The sequence below is a fragment of the Crocuta crocuta genome, unplaced genomic scaffold (assembly GCF_008692635.1).
Source record: "Crocuta crocuta isolate KB4526 unplaced genomic scaffold, BGI_CrCroc_1.0 scaffold619, whole genome shotgun sequence".
Classification (NCBI taxonomy): domain Eukaryota; kingdom Metazoa; phylum Chordata; class Mammalia; order Carnivora; family Hyaenidae; genus Crocuta; species Crocuta crocuta.
Genome location: NW_027533395.1, coordinates 185,854 through 203,531, shown reverse-complemented (window position 1 = coordinate 203,531; position 17,678 = coordinate 185,854). Strand labels below are relative to the sequence as shown.

Genomic DNA, 17,678 nt, shown 5'->3' with positions numbered 1-17,678 from the left:
TTTCTGTTGTAAGAGTACACACAAGTTTTCCTTGTTCCAATTCAACCCCTGAATCCTATGTTTATGAATTCGAGGGTAGTTCAGTTGAGTTATTCTGAACCTATGCATGGCTTTTGCTCCTGCTTTTGAGAGTCTATCTCAATGCATCTGTTAAGTGAACCAACTTATTTTCTTTTTTGTCCCTTTGGAGACATTTTCTTAATACATTACCTGAAAACCTGTCCCATAAAAAAACAAAACAAAACAAAACATTTTAGTATGACCTGTGAAAGCACGTCCATCCAAGTTATGGGACCTTTATTGGTTTTCCAGGAAGTGAAAGAGACTTTTTTTTTAATAAAGTTTTTTTTTTTTAATGTTTATTTTTGAGAGAGAGAGAGAGAGCATAAGCAGGGCAGGAGCAGGAAGAGAGAGTATTCAAAGCAGGCTCCAGGTTCTGTGCTGTCAGTGCAGAGCCCAACAGGGGGTTTGAACTCAGGAATTGCAAGATCATGACCTGAGCCAAAGTTGGATGCTTAACTGACTGAGCCACCCAGGTGCCCCTAAAGAGACTTTTATGAGACCAGAGAATGGGTACTTATAATAAAATGCCTCTACTTGAGGGTGTCCACTGGGTTTTTATCTGTATTCTGTCCTCTGTTGCCTTTGGTAATATATGTAACAAATGTGTGTATAACACATATATCAGAGACTGATAGGCTCTGGGGATATAAAACAGGACAAAATAATTGCCTTCAAGTATAGAAGCTAAGACTGGCAGTTAGAAAACAGTGAATAGAATTAAGAGCTGAGTAAGTTGAGAGCTAGTGCACTCTTTATGTTTTAAAATTCTGTCCTGCTTGCAACGGTGATCTACTTTTGGTTCAAATTTTTCAGAGCACCCCCATCAATGATGCTTTTGTCTCATTCCCTAATTCAAGGTGTCTAAGCTTCAGTTTTCCACCCTGAAAACTTGCCCTCAGGTTTCATACACTGTTGAGGTACTAACATGTTCAAGAAATACTTAGTAGACACAGTGGGCAGGCACAGACAATGCCCTAAATTGTCTAACATCTGGACTTCAAACCCTCTAATCCCCACAAAAAGGAAATCCAGGCTTGTATCACAGTGACTTGGGGCTCTATTGTAAAATAACGGAACTGTCTCACCATCTTTGGAGGCAAATACAGGAGTTTCTGCATTAAACTAAAGTTTTGAATCAAATAACAGGTCGAAGATCTTCAGCTGCTGATAGAACCTTTTTATTTGGAAATGCCATAATTCCCTCAGTCAACATAAAAAGTCCATCTGATTTTTTTCACCTCCCTCTTCAGCTCTTTACCTTTATCAGTCACAAGATCCTGTCGAGTTTTCCTTTACGATCATTGCTCCTATATTAATCCAGGCTTTCATCACTTGGTACCTGGACTGTTCTATTAGTCTTCTAATTTGAGTCCCTGCCTTCAGCTCTGGTCCCTCTCTAAGGGGATCCGTATTGTTTGTCTCAAAATACAATCTTCATCTTATTGCATCCCTACCCTTAATTTTAACTAACTCCCATTTACCTGCAGAGTTGAATTGGTATTCCTAATCTGTTTCCCACCTCTTTCATTCATGGTATGGGAAATGCCAGGGCACCTACCAGCCAGTCGGGCCCTTCCTCCTCTCTGAGACACCACCTATCTTGCACCTGCAAGGTATGACATCGGACTTCCGTCCCTGAAATCTCCAGGAAGCCCCTGGCCTACAGTACCTAGGCTTCTGCATGCCTATAGCCCTTAATTCGTTTAGACAAAAGCTTTTGCGCATCAGTTGTTGCTGGTTTGTAGTGTGTCACCGCGGTTCATGGGCTCGATTAGTATTTGCTTTTTCAATTAGGATTCCACTGAGAGCTTCTGGAACTAGTTAGTACCAGGTCTTCACCAATATAACAAATACTGAGTTAGTATTTTCCCTTTTGAGGAGCTGTTCCCGGAGGCTGGCTCTAACTGAATAGGCCAGAACTTAGTGGTCGCAAGCTCTGACCCTCTGCGGCAGAACCGCGCCATCACAGGCCAGTGAGGGAGCCCGAAGTAAGAGCCAGAATCCTCTGTCTTCCTCTCCGCAGGTAGGCCGGCCGCTCTAGTCCGCGCTTCGCGGCGCGTGCGGACTGCAGGGCCCGGCCGCCAGGACTACTTTTGGCCTTCGGCAGCCGCCGTCCGCGGCGCCCAGCCGAGCCCCAAGGCCCTCAGAGGAGACCGGCCCTGGCTGCGCCGCGCTGCCTCGACGCGGGCTCTCAGCGCAGGTGGGTGTTCCCCGCCTCTCTGGGGCCCCGAGCGCCGCTCCGCTCTAGGGAGAGCGCCCGGGGAACCTCGTCCCCCGCGGAGACCCCGGCCCGCTCCCGCCCTCGGATTGGACCCGACTCCGCTCTCCCGGCCCCGCCGGGGTGCTGCGGCCCCACGAGGGTCACCCTTCAGTGCCGCCCTCGCGCCTCCCAGTGCGCCCTGGACCCCGGGCCCGGCCTGGCCTGCAGCGAAGCTGTACTCGCCGCCCCCGCAGGGCCCCGGGTGCCGAGGGTCGCTGGCGCCCTCCATCGCTGCGGGAGTCTGTTCGGCTCTCGGTTGAGTGGAGATGAACAGCCCACCTTCCCAGTTTCTAGACCGTCGGGGATTTAACACCTCATCTGGAGTTGAGTTTGAACTAATATAATGGTTAAAAGCACCCAGGTATGGAGGCTGATTGGGGTTCATATCTCAGCCCAGCCAGTTTTCTTTCCCGTGAAATGTATGTAACAATAGTACTCGCCGCATAGAACCAATGTGAGAATTGAGATTTGCCCGTCAAACGCGCCGTGCTGAACGCGGCTCCTACTTTTGTCCAGGGCTCTCCCCAGAAACGGGAAAACGGCTTTGACCAGCAGGTGGCAGTGGTGATTGTATAATAGGATGTGCGGCGAGTCTCGTTAGTTACCTGGTGTTACCTCAAGTGTTTAGAGGCCCCAAGAATCTTGGCTGAATTGGCAGCTTTAAACTTTCTTCAGGCTGGAAAGTGTGTTAGAGATTGAGTAATACTCACCTACTATTTTTGTAGGTTGAGACTTACCTGAGGTGGTTTCCTAAAGCAGTTCACAATGGGTCCTAAGTTTCCTCCCTCAAGTTCAGTGTAACATTAAAAACAGACAAAGCAAAACAAAACGCTTCTCTGTCACTTTGCTAGCCTGGTGGATGGGACCTTGAACATGTGTTAGAATTGTATTGGAAACCACAGAATTAACATGGATGTCTACATTCATTAAACAAATGTTATTGAGCACTTTATTATATACCCTAGATGTTCTGGCACTAGTTAGTTATAACATGGTGAACAAAAACACAGTACAAGCTCTCCTGTAGTTTACTTATTGGTGGTTGAGATCAGCAATGTAAATATTAAGAAACATAATGAGAAGTTGCCAAGGAGAAAAAAAAATTGGGTCTGATTTTGGTTGGGTGGCTCACCTCTCTGAAGGGGTGAGAAGCTTAGCCCAGAAAAATGTGATAAGGAGCCAGTCCTGCAGAGAATGAAAGGAAGAACATTCAAAGTATAGGAAACAGAATTTACAAAAGGTCAGGTAGTAAAAAGCCAGGAAATGAATAAACAAAAGGGCTAATGTGGCTGCAGCACAATGAAGAAAGGGGGAAAGTAGCCAGGTACAAGGTTGAAGCGGTAGGCTGGAGACTTTAAGCAGTGTCACAAGGGATTTGAGTGCAGTTTTGTTTTGAGTGCTGTAGAAGTCATTGGAAGATTTTAAGCATGGAATGCCAAAATTCTATTTTTTAAAAAATTTTAAAAGTTCACTTCTGCTGCTAGGTAGAGAGTTAATTGGGTGATTGTAGAATAAAGATAGCCATTTGGAAGTTTATTGCGGTAATGCAGGTGAGAAATGACGGTGTCTTCAAATAGAGGGGTGGGGGTGGAGATAGAGAAAAGTAAACAGATTAAGATACATTTTGGAAGTGAAATCAGGAAGACTTAATGATGAATTAGAAGGCGATAAAGGAGAAGAAAGAATCGAGGGTGACCTTCAGTTTCCCAGGTTGAGCAATTGGGTGGATAGTGGTATCATTTACTGAGATAAAGAAAACTGGAGAAAGAACAGATTTGGGGGAATTAGGTGGTAGAATAGAAAACTCCATTTTAGACAGGCTAACTTAGATATCTTTGCTATATCCACATGAAAATGTTTGATGAACAGTTACATACAAGAACTGGAGCTCAGGGGAGAAATTAGTGTTGGTGATATGAATTTGGGGGTCATCCGCATATGGGTGATATATAAAGCCAAGGGAATGGATAAGGTCACTGAGAGATTATCTGATTTAATGGTTATCGTCACCATTGGGCCTTTGGCAACCAGTGTGTTTAAATATCTTTTTGGGGTTAAAGCTGTAGATTTTAGTAATTGGGTAAGTGAGCTGTCCTTGCAGATCTACAGATGGTCATGTGTGTGTCACCCTGTATTGCCCTGAAATGCCTCATTCCTTTGTGGGGAGAGAGACACAAGAGCTTGTGTCCACAGGTGCTCCCTAGGTCTGGCCCTTAAGCTTGCTGATTTCTAGTTTTAGTAGGCTGAAAGGTTTTCTGTCAGTTTTCTGCTACCTACAGGACGGACCATGAAGCTAAAGGAGCTTGAACGGCCAGCTGTCCAAGTCTGGAGCCCAGCCAGCCAGCGCCCTGTGTATCTGGCCACAGGTATGATGATACTGTGGACTAGGATCCACTAGAAGTACATAGGTCAAGGGGAAACTTAATATCCAGAATATTGAGCTTCAGCGAAAGCTTTAGAGTCATGGAAAGGTGGGGTTTGCTCGCAGCATAAGCAAGGGGACATTAGGTGTTTGGGGTACCTGGGGACAGCCTTGAATTATGGTTCAAGCCTGGGCACCTCCTATTTTTCTTGCTTTCTTTGGAGCTGCCATTTGAAAAAAGGTATACCCAGTCCCCTCCTGTTCTGCTGCCTCCCCACTCCCTAACCATTTATACCCCAAGTCCATGCATGTATTTTTGCTTATATGCTTCCTCTTCCTAACTTTTTTTGTGCCTAGGAACGTCTGCCCAGCAGTTAGATGCCTCCTTTAGTACAAATGGCACCTTGGAAATCTTTGAAGTGGATTTCAGGGACCCCTCCTTGGACTTGAAACGCAAGGGAGTCCTTTCTGCCTCAAGCAGGTACTATGTCAGAATCGTTGACAGGTATGCAGGGCAGCTCCTGAGGTAGACCCTGCTGAGGAATCCTGGGAGTAAAGTGTGCTTCTCAGGGCTCATGAGGATATCTGTGAGGGGAAAAGGACCTTCACCAAATTGGGGAGAAGTTAACTCTGGGTTTATTTTACAAAAGAATTTTAAAAACACTGACTTGCACCTTTTTGGTCAGCAGCAGCATCAGGCAGAATCATGTGTTAGAGACGCCTCACACAAGCCTGGACCCATGAATGCCTGATCTCTCTTTGAGCCCAGAGATGTTGACTTCCTCCTCCCTTGGCTCTTGTGAAGATAACCTTACACAATATCTCCTTTCCTGCCAGTGGGAGGAGAGTGAATATCTCCTCATTGTGGTTAGGCACTGATTGGGTACTCCTGGATTTCAGGGCTCTGGCAGACTTACAGGGCTGAGTACAGCCATTCACAGAGCACATGTATACAGGTCAGGCACTATGCTAGGGGCTCTGTGTTTCTTATTCATTCCTCAGAATGAGCCTAAGCAATAAATACCATTATTCCCATTTTGCATAGAGGCTAGGATTTACACATAGGTCTGACTCCAAAATCTACCTTCTTTCGATTATTCAACTTCTCTTTTATAGGTTTTGTAAAGATGTGTCTTACAGTGTGAAGCAGTGGTCTCCAAATTTTCATACCACCGGAGAAAATGTGAATATTCTCTATACTCGAGTTATATAGGCGATGTAAATAATATACGTGCATTACCCTACTATTAAAAAGTGCCATTTCTATAACTTTATAGATTAAAAATATAAGTCTTTTTCCTATAGAGAATTTATCTTGTCCATCCCTCTTTAGAGATAATTGGTCAAAATGTAACTGCATTCTCTTGTGAAGGTTTTGGTCCATGTGAGAGATAAATTAAGGTATTTAGATAGAAGTACCCTCTTTTGTCTTTTCATGGTTTAACCTAATAATGAAAGGTTAGTTATTGTTCTCCTCTTCTTGAACCCTTATGTCACTTTCTGACAGTGTCCCTTATTTTACAGTTTTGTAGATCTCTTTGTATTTCTAGTATCTTTCCCTTTCTCTTTTTATGTTTTATTTATTTCTTTCCCTTTCAAGAGCAGCCACTGGAAGGTTTACCAATAATGATGAGATATTCTTAGCCTCTAAGCAAGCATTTCAGAAAGGGCTTCTGAAAGGGGTGAGCTGATTCAATAACCTTTATGCTCCTGGAGTTAAGAAGAGGGGCAATGGGCAAGAGCTCTTATCCTCAGCCAGCAAGCAACAACTTTAGCACAGTAGTGGCTCCTTAGGGCTAATAGTTTCTAAGAAAGAAGCAATATAATTGTTTAAGAAACCTTGAAATTGAATCCTAAGATCCTTGTGGGCAAAGATTTTTGTCTGTTTTATTCACTCCTATATCTCTAACTCCTAAAACATCACCTAGCATTAGATGCTTAAGAATTATCTGTTAAATTAATGAGTGACATTAGAAATGTCTGGATTACCAAACTGGGCATTCATATCCACCATTTCAGTTAGTTACGGTTACTCTTCAGTTAATCTGAGTGCCCTGAGAGCTTTTCAAGGGTGATGATCAGTTTGTTTTGCAGCCAACTAGGTTGAAGGGACCCTTTTTGAAATGTTGGTACTCAAATTAGGAATCGTAAACTTTACTTTATATCCTGTGCGATCCTTCAGGGGTTGGGGGCTATACCCAAAATAAATAGTACAGTTAACACTATTGATAGTATTTCATCTCTACTTTCTTTTCTATCTCTATAATTGTGTCCACAGATTGAGTTGCAATTCCAAAGACCTAAGGAACTACCTTTGACATAGATCTATTAGGGTGTTATTGAAGAAATCATCTTAGACACCCCAGGGCCTGAGACACCCACTTCTTTCTGCTACAGCCCGGGTTCAGTCACTTACTCAGAAATCCACATCTCAAACTATTGATCAAGATGATCAAGGTAGAGAGAGTGCTGCCTGTTCTTTGCTTTATGCTTTCCTCTTTCTTTTCTGTGCCATCTTTTTTTAAAAAATTTTTAAATGTTTATTTATTTTTGAGAGCAAAAAAATAATAATAGAGCACTAGCTGGGGAGGGGCAGAGAGAGAGAGAGGGAGATACAGAATCCAAAGCAGGCTCCAGGCCCCGAGCTGTCAGCAAAGAGCCTGATGCGGGGCTCAAACCCACAAAATGTGAGATCATGACCTGAGCTGAAGTCGGACACTTAACTGGCTGAGTCACCCAGGCACCCCTTCTGTGGCATCTTTTGCATGATTTAGCAGAAAGCACAGTTATTTTGGGTTGCATCCTTGGCTAGAGATATGTGACTTTGTGCAAGTGGAGGTCTTAGGTTTCCTCACTTATATATAAAGAAGAGATTGTACAAGACGACTAAGAACCTACTGAGCTCTAAATTCAGGTCTTATGTCCAATCTTTCCTTCTCTTTTTTTCTTTTTTTTTTTTTTAATGTTTTATNACAGTGTGAGCAGGGGAGGGGCAGAGAGAGAGCGGGAGACACAGAATCAGAAACAGGCTCCAGGCTCTGAGCTAGCTGTCAGCACAGAGCCCAGTGCGGGGCTCGAACCCATGAACCGTGAGATCATGACCTGAGCTGAAGTCGGATGCTTAACTGACTGAGCCACCCAGGCGCCCCATCCTTCTCTTTCTTTTTTGTAGCATAATCTCTTTTCTTTTTCCCTTTTGTATTTTTAAAGAAAGCTTCCTTGTGTCTTTTCGTTATTACCTAATGCATACTTTTAAAAATCTTCCCTCTTCTTTGTCTGCCCTTTTCACCAGACCATGTTTGAATCCTGAAGATCCCCTTATATCAAGCCATGGTGCATCAGAAAAATACTATGTATTTAGAAATATCTGACTGAAAGAGAAATGTTCTGATATACTGGTGTGGGTGTGGATAAGAGACTGCCTTAAGCTATAAGTAGACTGAAGAAAGGGAATGGATAAAAGCCACTGGATGCATCAGAATCAATATGGATTAGCACAAGCACGGAAGGAAGCGGTTTGATTTGTTAGATGAATCTCAAGAATAAAGGTTTTGGGGAGAATAATACATTATTTATGTATTGTCTTGTGAAATGAGGACTTTGCTGCTGTGGCCGAATGGGGTCAGAGGCCAGTGTATAATGTGCAATACTCCACCCTCTGTCTACACTGAGGTCCTTGATCTTTTTGTAGTCTCTGTAACCTCTGTGTGACCCACCCTCTAGTAACATGAAGAAAGTAGGTGATTATCTTCCAGTACCTTTGTAGTAGTTCTGGCTACTTGGGGAGCACCATGACCTCTTTTTGGGTGCCTGTATAAGGAACAATACCAAGAGAGAAAGATCACTTTGTGTACTTTCTTAGTTTTCCCATTTCCAAGGTTTGCCTTCCTTAGAGATTACATCAAGATCACAGAGTAGAGAGAACGTGGGCTTTGCTGTTGGATAGTCCTGGGTTCAGATCCCAGCGCTGCCATCTAATATCCTCTTGGGCATATTCTTTAACTTCTCTGGCCCTGTTTTTCTCTGCCATAAATTTGGGATATGTAGGCATGTTGTAGCTGGTGCATATTAGGCCTCAGGAAAGGAGTTCTCTCAGCCACTGCTCCACTTCACTGTCTTCATTCTCCAGCTTGGAGCACTGCCTTCACTGCTGCCTTTTAAGGAAACTTGGATTCCCTCGGCGAGTTTGGCTTGTTTTCACTTTAGTTCACTAACATGAGGTTGGGTTTTCTTAAATATTTATTTTATTTATTTTAATAGAGAACGAGCAATCAGAGGAAAGGCAGAGAGAGAGGGAGAGAGAATCCCAAGCAGGCTCTGCGCTGTCAGTGCAGGGCCTGACGTGGGGCTCAAACTCACAAATTGTGAGATCATGACCTGAGCCAAAATCAGGAGTCAGATGCTTAACAGATTGAGCCACCCGGATGCCCTTGAGGTGGTTATGTTTTAAAAGGAACCTTACTAAGTAAATAAAAGCAAAATTCCAAACAAAGAAGTACATAAAGTATGGAAGTAAAAATTTACACAGGGCATATTCCTAGTTGTAAAATAGCTAAAGCTTGGCCTCAGCTGAGCTTAGCTGGTTTGACCTTCTGATCTCTCAGGCCCCAATGTTTGCTCTTTAGCCTTCTTTTTTTTTCTCTCTGCCAGGAGCATAGCCATGAGCTGGTCATAGGGCTGGTTCTGTCTTTATGAATTTCAGTGTCTTCCCCTACTGGTCTAGGCTGGTGTCAGTCTGATTTATCCAACACAAGGGTTCTCAACCCTGTTTATTTGTTACAATTACCTGGGGGCTCTTGTTAAAAACGTAGATTCTGGGGGCCTGTCTCTGGAAATTCTGCTTTGCAAGGTCTAAGTAGGAATGTAAAGAATCTGTATTTTCTTCTTTTTCTTTTTCCTTTTTTATTTTAGAGAGAGAGAAAATGCAAGTGAGGGAGAGGAATCAGGGGAAGGGGGGGAGGGAGAGAGAGAGAGAGAATGAATCCTAAAGCACACTTCATGCTCAGTGCAGAGCCTGATGCAGAGCTTGATCCCATGACCCTCAGATCATGACCTGAGTCAGAATTAAGAGTCGGACAGTCAATCCACTGAGCCATCCAGGCACCCCAAGAATCTGTATTTTTTGATGCTGTATGGTGCCCATCATTGCCATTTCCATGGGAACCTCTTCAGCAGAAAATTCCAACTGTATTCTCATGTTCTGAAAGTTCCCATCTTTCCATACGAACTCTTCCTATACATTCTCCTTAAATCTCTTCTGATCTCTAAAATTCCTGTTTTCAAGCTAAAATTCATCTTTTTTAACTTTTTATTTTTAAACTATTCAAACATAGAAAAGTTGCAGAATAGTACATGAACAATTATATACTTAGATTTATCAGTGGTTAATATTTCGTTTCATTTGCCTACATGCTGTGTGCTCTTTCTCTGTGCGCGCGCGCTCGCGCACACACACACACACACACACACACACACACAGTTTCCTGTCCATTTGAAGAGCAAAGAAGATTGACATTCCTTGAGTCCGTTGAATGATCATACCCTGGTTCTTGTGTAACTTGTCCTAGCCGCTCTCACTCTCCTGGGTGTTCTCTATCATGTCCTATTTGAGCTCCAGCATCACCTTCACTGGTGAAATGGTAACCATAGGACTGTACTTTCTACATGCTTACAGAAGGAAAATCATTTTGTCACACTCTGTGTTCTGCATTTTGGTCACTCTAAACTAACTAGGCTTGTTCTCTAACTCTTTGGTGACTCCCCCTTGAGGTGTCAGGTGTCTTTGTCTCCCATCTCTATGCTAGGTGCTGTGACTATACTAAAGTTCCTGTGACATCTTCTGCCATCCCCCATGTGAGTTTTTCACTGGCCAGACTCATAGGCACTCATAGGTCTGGTGCCCGTAAGACCTATTATGGGCTTCTCTAGCTATTCTGTTGGCCTGCCCTCTGCCCATGCTGACCTCCAGCCCCAGGGAGACATGGCAGCCTTCTGAGCCAGTGTGGCATGCATTCTTCTGTCCTATTAAGACCAGTGCCATGTTAGAACACACGGCCTTTTGGACGGTAGCTTTAGAGCCATGGTTTGTGTCAGCTCTGCTGTTTTGCCTCAGTTGCTGACTTGGTCTCAAACAGTGCTCAACTCTTCACTTCTAACAGGTTGGTGCTGCTCTAATTACTGGTCAGGCAGGTTCTTGCCTGGTCACCCCACTCAGTTTCTTGGCTGAAGTTTCCCAGGGTGTGGGAGCATTTCATGTCAGTTAGGGATCTTATGACATCATTCAGTGTGAAATCTGGCTTCTCCAAAGGGCTGTGGAAATAGCCTTGGCTAGCAGCTGTGAAATGGAGGACAAGACTACCTTTGAAGCTTGGGGCACCTGGGTGGCTTAGTCGGTTAAGTGTCTGGCTTTCGCTTGACACATGATCTCGTGGTTCGTGGGTTCGAGCCCCGCGTTGGGCTCTGTGCTGACTGCCAGCTCGGAGCCTGGAGCCTGTTTCAGAGTCTGTGACTCCCTCTCTCTCTGACCCTCCCCTGCTCACTCTCTCTCTCTCTCTCTCTCTCTCTCTCCTAGAAATAAATAAAACATTAAAAAAAATTTAAAAAAAGACTACCTTTGAAGTTTTGGGGATTTCACATGCCTTCCCTAGGGGCTTTGTAGAGGACCTATTTTTGCCTGCAGGGACCCAGGTCCATCTTTTTCTTTTGTGTAAGATGCAGGCCAGAAAGCCAGAAGTGTTTCCCAAGAGGTGTGTTTATTCTTTTTGCTTCTGTGTTTCTAGGGCTGGCCCACTGCTGCCATATAGCAGATCCAGTGGGCTAGTTACATGGGAGAGACAGGGTGGAGTGATCCTTAGGTCCTTTCTCACTTCCAGCTTGAGAGGGAAGAGAAGACAGCAACTGTTGGTGTAGGGAACCTGCTTCTAGTCAGGTACAGAAGAGTTTGGATCTTCCTCTAAACAGAATATGGTGTTTTATGGTGGTTAAGAGATTAGGCTTTAAAATAAATGTGCCAGGCTTTACACCTTGATTCCACCACTTCCTAGCTGTCAAATAGGGATAAAATTACTGACTGTATATACAGAAATTCATAATTTTTTTGTGTCTCAGATTCCTCAATTGAAAATGGAGTTAATAATTATACCTAACAGTTATTGAATATTAAATTAGCTGATACGTGTAAAGTACTTAAAACAATGCGTGACATGTAAGAACTATTTAATAAGTGTTAGTTGTTACTGTTATTTGAGTTGTGAGGATTAAGTGAAGTAATTTATTTGAAATATATATCACTGGACCTCTATAACCCTAGTAATGTTAATTTAGGGGGAAAAAAAGCCTGGTCTTCTCACTTCTAGTATGACAAAGATGGAATATTTTTTCAGAGAAAGGGCAGGACTAAAGTGAGGACATCTCTGTTGTGTCTCTAGTAAGTGAGGGAGAAGGGCAGGCCCCATCTAGGGATGGGGATGTCTGCATAGTGGCAGAGGCTGACAGAGATGTCTGCTCTCTGCCTATGGACATGGTTCTGAGTTGGTGGTGATGCCAGTTTCTCCTCTTTGTAGGTTTTACAAGCTGATCTGGGGGAGCTTTGGCAATGGGCTTCTGGAAGGCTCCGGGGTTATTGCAGGCGGCGGGGACAATGGCATGCTTACTTTATATAATGTGACCCACATCCTGTCTTCGGGGAAGGAGCCTGTGATTGCCCAGAGACAGAAGCACACGGGGGCTGTCAGAGCCCTTGACTTTAATCCTTTCCAGGTACTGCATTTCAGTTGGTCAGACATGGCCAAGCCATAGAGTAACAAATCTGTGTGGAAATATTCACTTGTGACCTCCAATCTATAACTCTGTGCCCTTCCCAGGCTGTTATGGGAGAGGCTTTGGAAACCCCAAATGTGGGTCTCTTTCCCCCTTTCCTGCTCTTACCTCTTCCTGGGATGGTGTGTCTCCAAAGACCTATTCTTCATACAGGGCAACCTCCTGGCCACAGGGGCCAGTGATTCTGAAATCTTCATTTGGGATTTGAATAACCTAAATGTGCCAATGACCCCAGGATCCAAGTCACAGGTAAGGAGGTTCCTGGGGCAGCTGATTTTCCTAGGGAGCGTCTTGAATCCTGGAGGAAGCCAGAACACAGGAGGTTTTGGACTTGACCACTGGAGGGCAATAAAGTTCCACAAACTAACACATTACCAGCCAAACATTAGCAGGGAGAGAGGAGAGGGTATGTGTGTGGTGGGGTGGTTTGTGGTTATTAACTGTCCCAGGGTTTCTGGAAGAAAGATGAAGAAGGGCAGTGGGAGGCATTGAGAAAAGAAGTGTGAGTACAATTTATCATAGTAGAGCTCAGGCAGAGTAGAGTAGGACCCTGCACTCAGGGAGTGGGGCTAACAGCAGGACACCCATATATACCCTTGTCCTTTTTGTGGGGTGGCTCAGCTTTGCCTCTGTATCTAGTTCTCCTTTGCAGTTGGGGTTCTGTGTATGCCTGTCTCTATGTACCTACCTGTCAGTGTATAACTGGGTCTATCTTTTTGCTTCCTGGCTCTTCTCTATCTTATGCTTACAGTATCGTGAGGTAAGTTCAGTATAAATTTGATAGCATCTTGTGTCCTAAAAATAGCAATGGCTTTTCTTTCTGCCTCATTTTCTCTGAATGTCTTAATGTGTCTATGTTTCCCTTCCTTCCTCCTCTTCTCCCTCTCTCTCTGTCATAGATAAGAGGGCTGTTTTAAATCTTGACTCTTCTCTCAGGAGCAACTTGGGATAGGAGTAAAATCCAAGGGTGCCTGCCATTCTCTCAGCTTCTACACCAGTACCCCAAAGGATGCTCTCTAGAAAATTTAACCCCCAGCTCCCTGATACTGTCTGGGTTTGGGAAGCCCAAGTCTGCTCTTGGGCTTTCTCTGGGTGGTTGGGAGCAGTGGAATAACAAATATCCCTTGGCCCAAAGGATGACAAGTTGTCCTCCACCCTCTCCCCACCGTCCTGCCTCAGCTGCCTCCAGAAGACATCAAGGCACTTGCTTGGAACCGGCAAGTTCAACACATTCTGGCTTCTGCTCACCCCAGTGGCAAGGCAGTTGTGTGGGATCTCAGGAAGAATGAACCTATCATCAGAGTCAGCGATCATAGCAACAGGGTGAGTTCTGGAGGCAGAATACAGGCTTGGGCTCTGGCTTCCTTCTCATGCTTTGGAGCTGCTCTTCCCCAGGCCAGGATTCTGCTTTCAGCTGCTACACTGGCAGACTTAGCCTCTTAATCAGATTTCCTATTGAGAGTGAATGCTTAGGGAAGCTAAACAGAGCTCATCTGGTAGCTTCTACTATTCATTACTTACTCACGTTCATCACTTATCACACAGAAGAGACACAAAACCTGTCCTATTCCAACTGGGCAGAAAAGGTTTATAATCAGAAGAGTCAGGTTACATCACCCTTTGGGGTCTGCTTTGTTCACAGATGCACAGCTCAGGCCTGGCCTGGCACCCAGAGGTAGCCACCCAATTGGTGCTCTGCTCAGAAGATGATCGTCTTCCAGTGATTCAGCTGTGGGATTTGCGCTTTGCCTCTTCTCCCCTTAAGGTGCTGGAGAGCCATAGCAGGTAATATCTCACACTCTGTCTACATTCTTGGCAAATGGGTGGGGCATTGACCTGGGTAGGAGGCAGTGAATGCCTCACTTTAGTTAACAGATATCCTCCCTGTCTTCAAAGCCATTCCCCTTGAACACAGTTTCACAATCCTAGCTCTTGCCCCAACAAAGAGGAGTTTCTTGAGAGCATAAGTTTATGGAGAAGAACCTGAGATTCCATTTAACTTCCAGAAATTGGAGTGTGGATGAGGTCATGACAAATATTTGGAGCCAATGTTTAGTCTTCCTGAGAGAGTCCCTAGGCTCTGATCTAAGGATAATATTAATTTCTTTAAGTGGTGAGGTTGTCTCCTCCAAGACTTCTCCCCCCCTTTTTTTTTTAGTTTATTTATTTTGAGAGAGAGGGCACACACATGGGAGGGGTAGAGAGAGAGGGAGACAGAGAATCCCAAGCAAGCTCTGTGCTGTCAGCACAGAGCCTGATGTGGGGCTTGATCTCACAAACCACAAGATCATGACCTGAGCCAAAACCAAAAGTCAGATGCTTAACTGACTGAGCCATCCAGGTGCCCCCAAGACTTCTCAATAAGAAAACCTTGGCTCCTGTTTATCCTCCAAACAGGCCTGCCCCTGAAGCTGTACTCTTGGGCGCATGGCAGACAGAGAAAACAACCCCACACTGTTCTTTCTTACTAAAGGGCTATGTTGCTTTTATGCCTTCTTGGGGACTTTTAAGAGTTAAATCCTCACTCCCCTTGTGGGCTAAAAAGCACGCATAGGGATGGGTGCTTGTGTAATTCATGCTGATTCATAGACCCTACTCCACAGTTAGGGAAGAAAAGCAGGCGATCCAGTAGGGACCTGGGGGAGGCAGAATGATACAGTGCACAGTGCACAGGCTTTGACTTGTTGTGGCTGTATGACTGCTGGGGTTTCCTTAAATTTTCAAAGCCTCATTTTTCTCATTTGTAAAATGAAATCAGACCACTCATTTTATATGGATGAGATATATCCAAGATATGTATGTCACCCTACTCATAGTGGGCATTCAACAAATGTTAGTTCCTCTTTCCTTTCTTTTTTAGGGGGATCTTGTCAGTGTCGTGGAGCCAGGCAGATGCTGAGCTGCTGCTCAGTAGTGCCAAGGACAACCAGATCTTGTGCTGGAACCTGGTGAGCGGTGAGGTAGGCCGGCCTTTCTGTGTGTGTGCTGGGAGGGGAGATAAGCTGTGTGTTCTGGGTTGTCTTATCTAAGTCAGGGTTTCCCTAATGGTTGGGTTCCCTTACAGGTTGTATATAAGCTACCCACACAGAGCAGCTGGTGCTTTGATGTGCAGTGGTGCCCTCAGAACCCTCCAGTGTTCTCTGCTGCCTCCTTCGATGGCTGGATCAGTTTGTACTCCGTGATGGGTAGGAGCTGGGAAGTCCAGCAGATGAGGCAGGCTGACAAGGTTTGAAGGGCTTGGTGGAGAATGCTGAAGGGGATGCTTGCTTTCTGTGGGGGTAGAGAGAAGGACAAATGGCCTGGGAAGTCTGAGTTAGAAGGGCTGCACCTTTGCTCTACTACCCATTTTCCTAGGAGGATGTCAGTTCCTACCACAATACAAAAGAGGCCTTCACCTTGACTCTTGCTCTTGGATGTTCCCTGTGGTATTTCAGGGGCTCTGGACCAACATTATGAAACCATTATTTTGGAAGTGTCTTATTTCCTTTTCTCCTATAGATCCATTCTGTGTCCACACTCTATTGTAGACCTTGGATACAATGGGCTTTCCAATAGCCTACTGCATGAGAGTCCTACTCTCTCTACCAGTTCTCTAGAAAATGGGAGTCCAGGCTTTGTGGCCAGATTGAATGTCTCAAGGATTTCCCCCCAAATTTGTAGATGCAGCACCACTTCAAGCCGGTGATGCAGGTGTCCTTTTGCCCTCAGATCTCTTCTTCCTTCAGCAAAGGCCAGCCTCTCCCACCATTGCAGGTGCCAGACCAAGTGGCCCAAGCCTCATTGATACCTCCTCTTAAAAAACCTCCCAAGTGGATGAGAAGGCCAGCAGGTGTTTCATTTGCTGTAAGTGTAGTGTTGGGGGGTGTAGTGCATGATCATGTGTGTGTATGTTTGTGAAGCCTATTGTGTGCCCAGTTGGAGCTATGTTCTGTAGGAGATTTGTTCCTACTGCCTGTGTCTCAGATCAGCTCCCACCTTTATGCCCAAGCAGAGTTACTGTAGCTTTCCTTTCTACCTCTTCACCTTGCTTACTGTGCTGGTCCTATCTAAAAGGAATTAAATGCTTTAGACTGCTTGGTTATGGAGAACTGCTTGGGATTCCACCTGATCTTTTTCTGACTCTTACATGTAAGAGACTGGTAGTGAGTCCAGACATGTAAGGGTTAGAATACAAAGCAGGAAAGAAAAAATGTATATTCTGTCCTGTCACTCCTGTTCAAAACCTTTGGCCCCATTGCCTTATGGTCTCAAGGCCAAATGTACACAGGACCGCACTTACCTTTCCAGTTCTTATTCCCACCTTATTATATGTTTCTATGCTCCAGTTACGTATGACTCCTTTCTGTTCCACAACTAACTCCTCAGCTTTGCTGCTTCTGGCTGTACTCTGCCTTCAGCTTCTCTCCTGAGCCATTGAATCCTACTGTAGCCTTTTTGCATTCCTTTGCTTACATACCACCCCCCACCCCATGATGCCCGTCTTTAAACCCTTGTTAGACTTTGCTTTGAGGATTTATCCTCCTATAATGATACGTTCTACTTGTACTAAGGTTATTTACATACTTGGTGGAGACCCTACTAAGTAACAGACTCCTGGAGGATAGTGACCACATTTTGTTCAGTTTTATCCCTAAAGCAAGTGCCTCTCAAACTTTAATACACATACAGATCACCTGGAGATCTTATTAAAATTCAGATTCTGGTTCATTTGGTATAGGATAGGACCCAAGATTCTGATTTTCCAACAAGTTCCCAGGTAATGCCCTTGTTGCTGGTCTGAGGAGTGGCAGGACCTTAAAGCACTAGGTTAACCTAATGCTTTAAATATTAGGTTTGAGTTAAAAACAGATGTAGCAAAGAAGTGGTTCTTTTGTGCAGAGCCACCATTTTTATTGTGGAGGCAAGGCCACCACACTCAAGAGGCAAGGAGGTGAAATGTACCCCAATGTTCATAGCAGCACTCTCCACAATAGCTAAAACATGGAAAGAGCCTAAGTGTCCATCAACAGATGAATGGATCAAGAAGATGTGGTTTATCTATACCATGGAATACTACATGGCAATGAGAAACAATGAAATCTGGCCATGTGTAGCAACATGGATGGACCTTGAGGGTGTTATGCTGAGCGAAATAAGTCAGGCAGAGAAGGACAAATATCATATGTTTGCACGTAT

General features: G+C 44.6%; 1 protein-coding gene across 2 annotated transcripts in view; it reads left to right on the top strand.

Annotated features, from left to right (window-relative positions):
- The first annotated feature begins 2,258 nt into the window (after positions 1 to 2,258).
- SEC31B (SEC31 homolog B, COPII component) overlaps positions 2,259 to 17,678 on the top strand; it is a 36,708-nt gene continuing 21,288 nt past the window's right edge. For both annotated transcript variants that reach the window (XM_077748310.1, XM_077748309.1), the window contains exons 1-10: positions 2,259 to 2,684; positions 4,586 to 4,689; positions 5,043 to 5,166; positions 12,248 to 12,443; positions 12,657 to 12,752; positions 13,683 to 13,826; positions 14,146 to 14,288; positions 15,364 to 15,463; positions 15,568 to 15,729; positions 16,212 to 16,346. In XM_077748310.1, the coding sequence (XP_077604436.1) occupies positions 4,611 to 4,689; positions 5,043 to 5,166; positions 12,248 to 12,443; positions 12,657 to 12,752; positions 13,683 to 13,826; positions 14,146 to 14,288; positions 15,364 to 15,463; positions 15,568 to 15,729; positions 16,212 to 16,346 (1,179 nt within the window). In that variant the 5' untranslated portion in view covers positions 2,259 to 2,684; positions 4,586 to 4,610. The remainder of the gene's footprint in view (positions 2,685 to 4,585; positions 4,690 to 5,042; positions 5,167 to 12,247; positions 12,444 to 12,656; positions 12,753 to 13,682; positions 13,827 to 14,145; positions 14,289 to 15,363; positions 15,464 to 15,567; positions 15,730 to 16,211; positions 16,347 to 17,678) is intronic.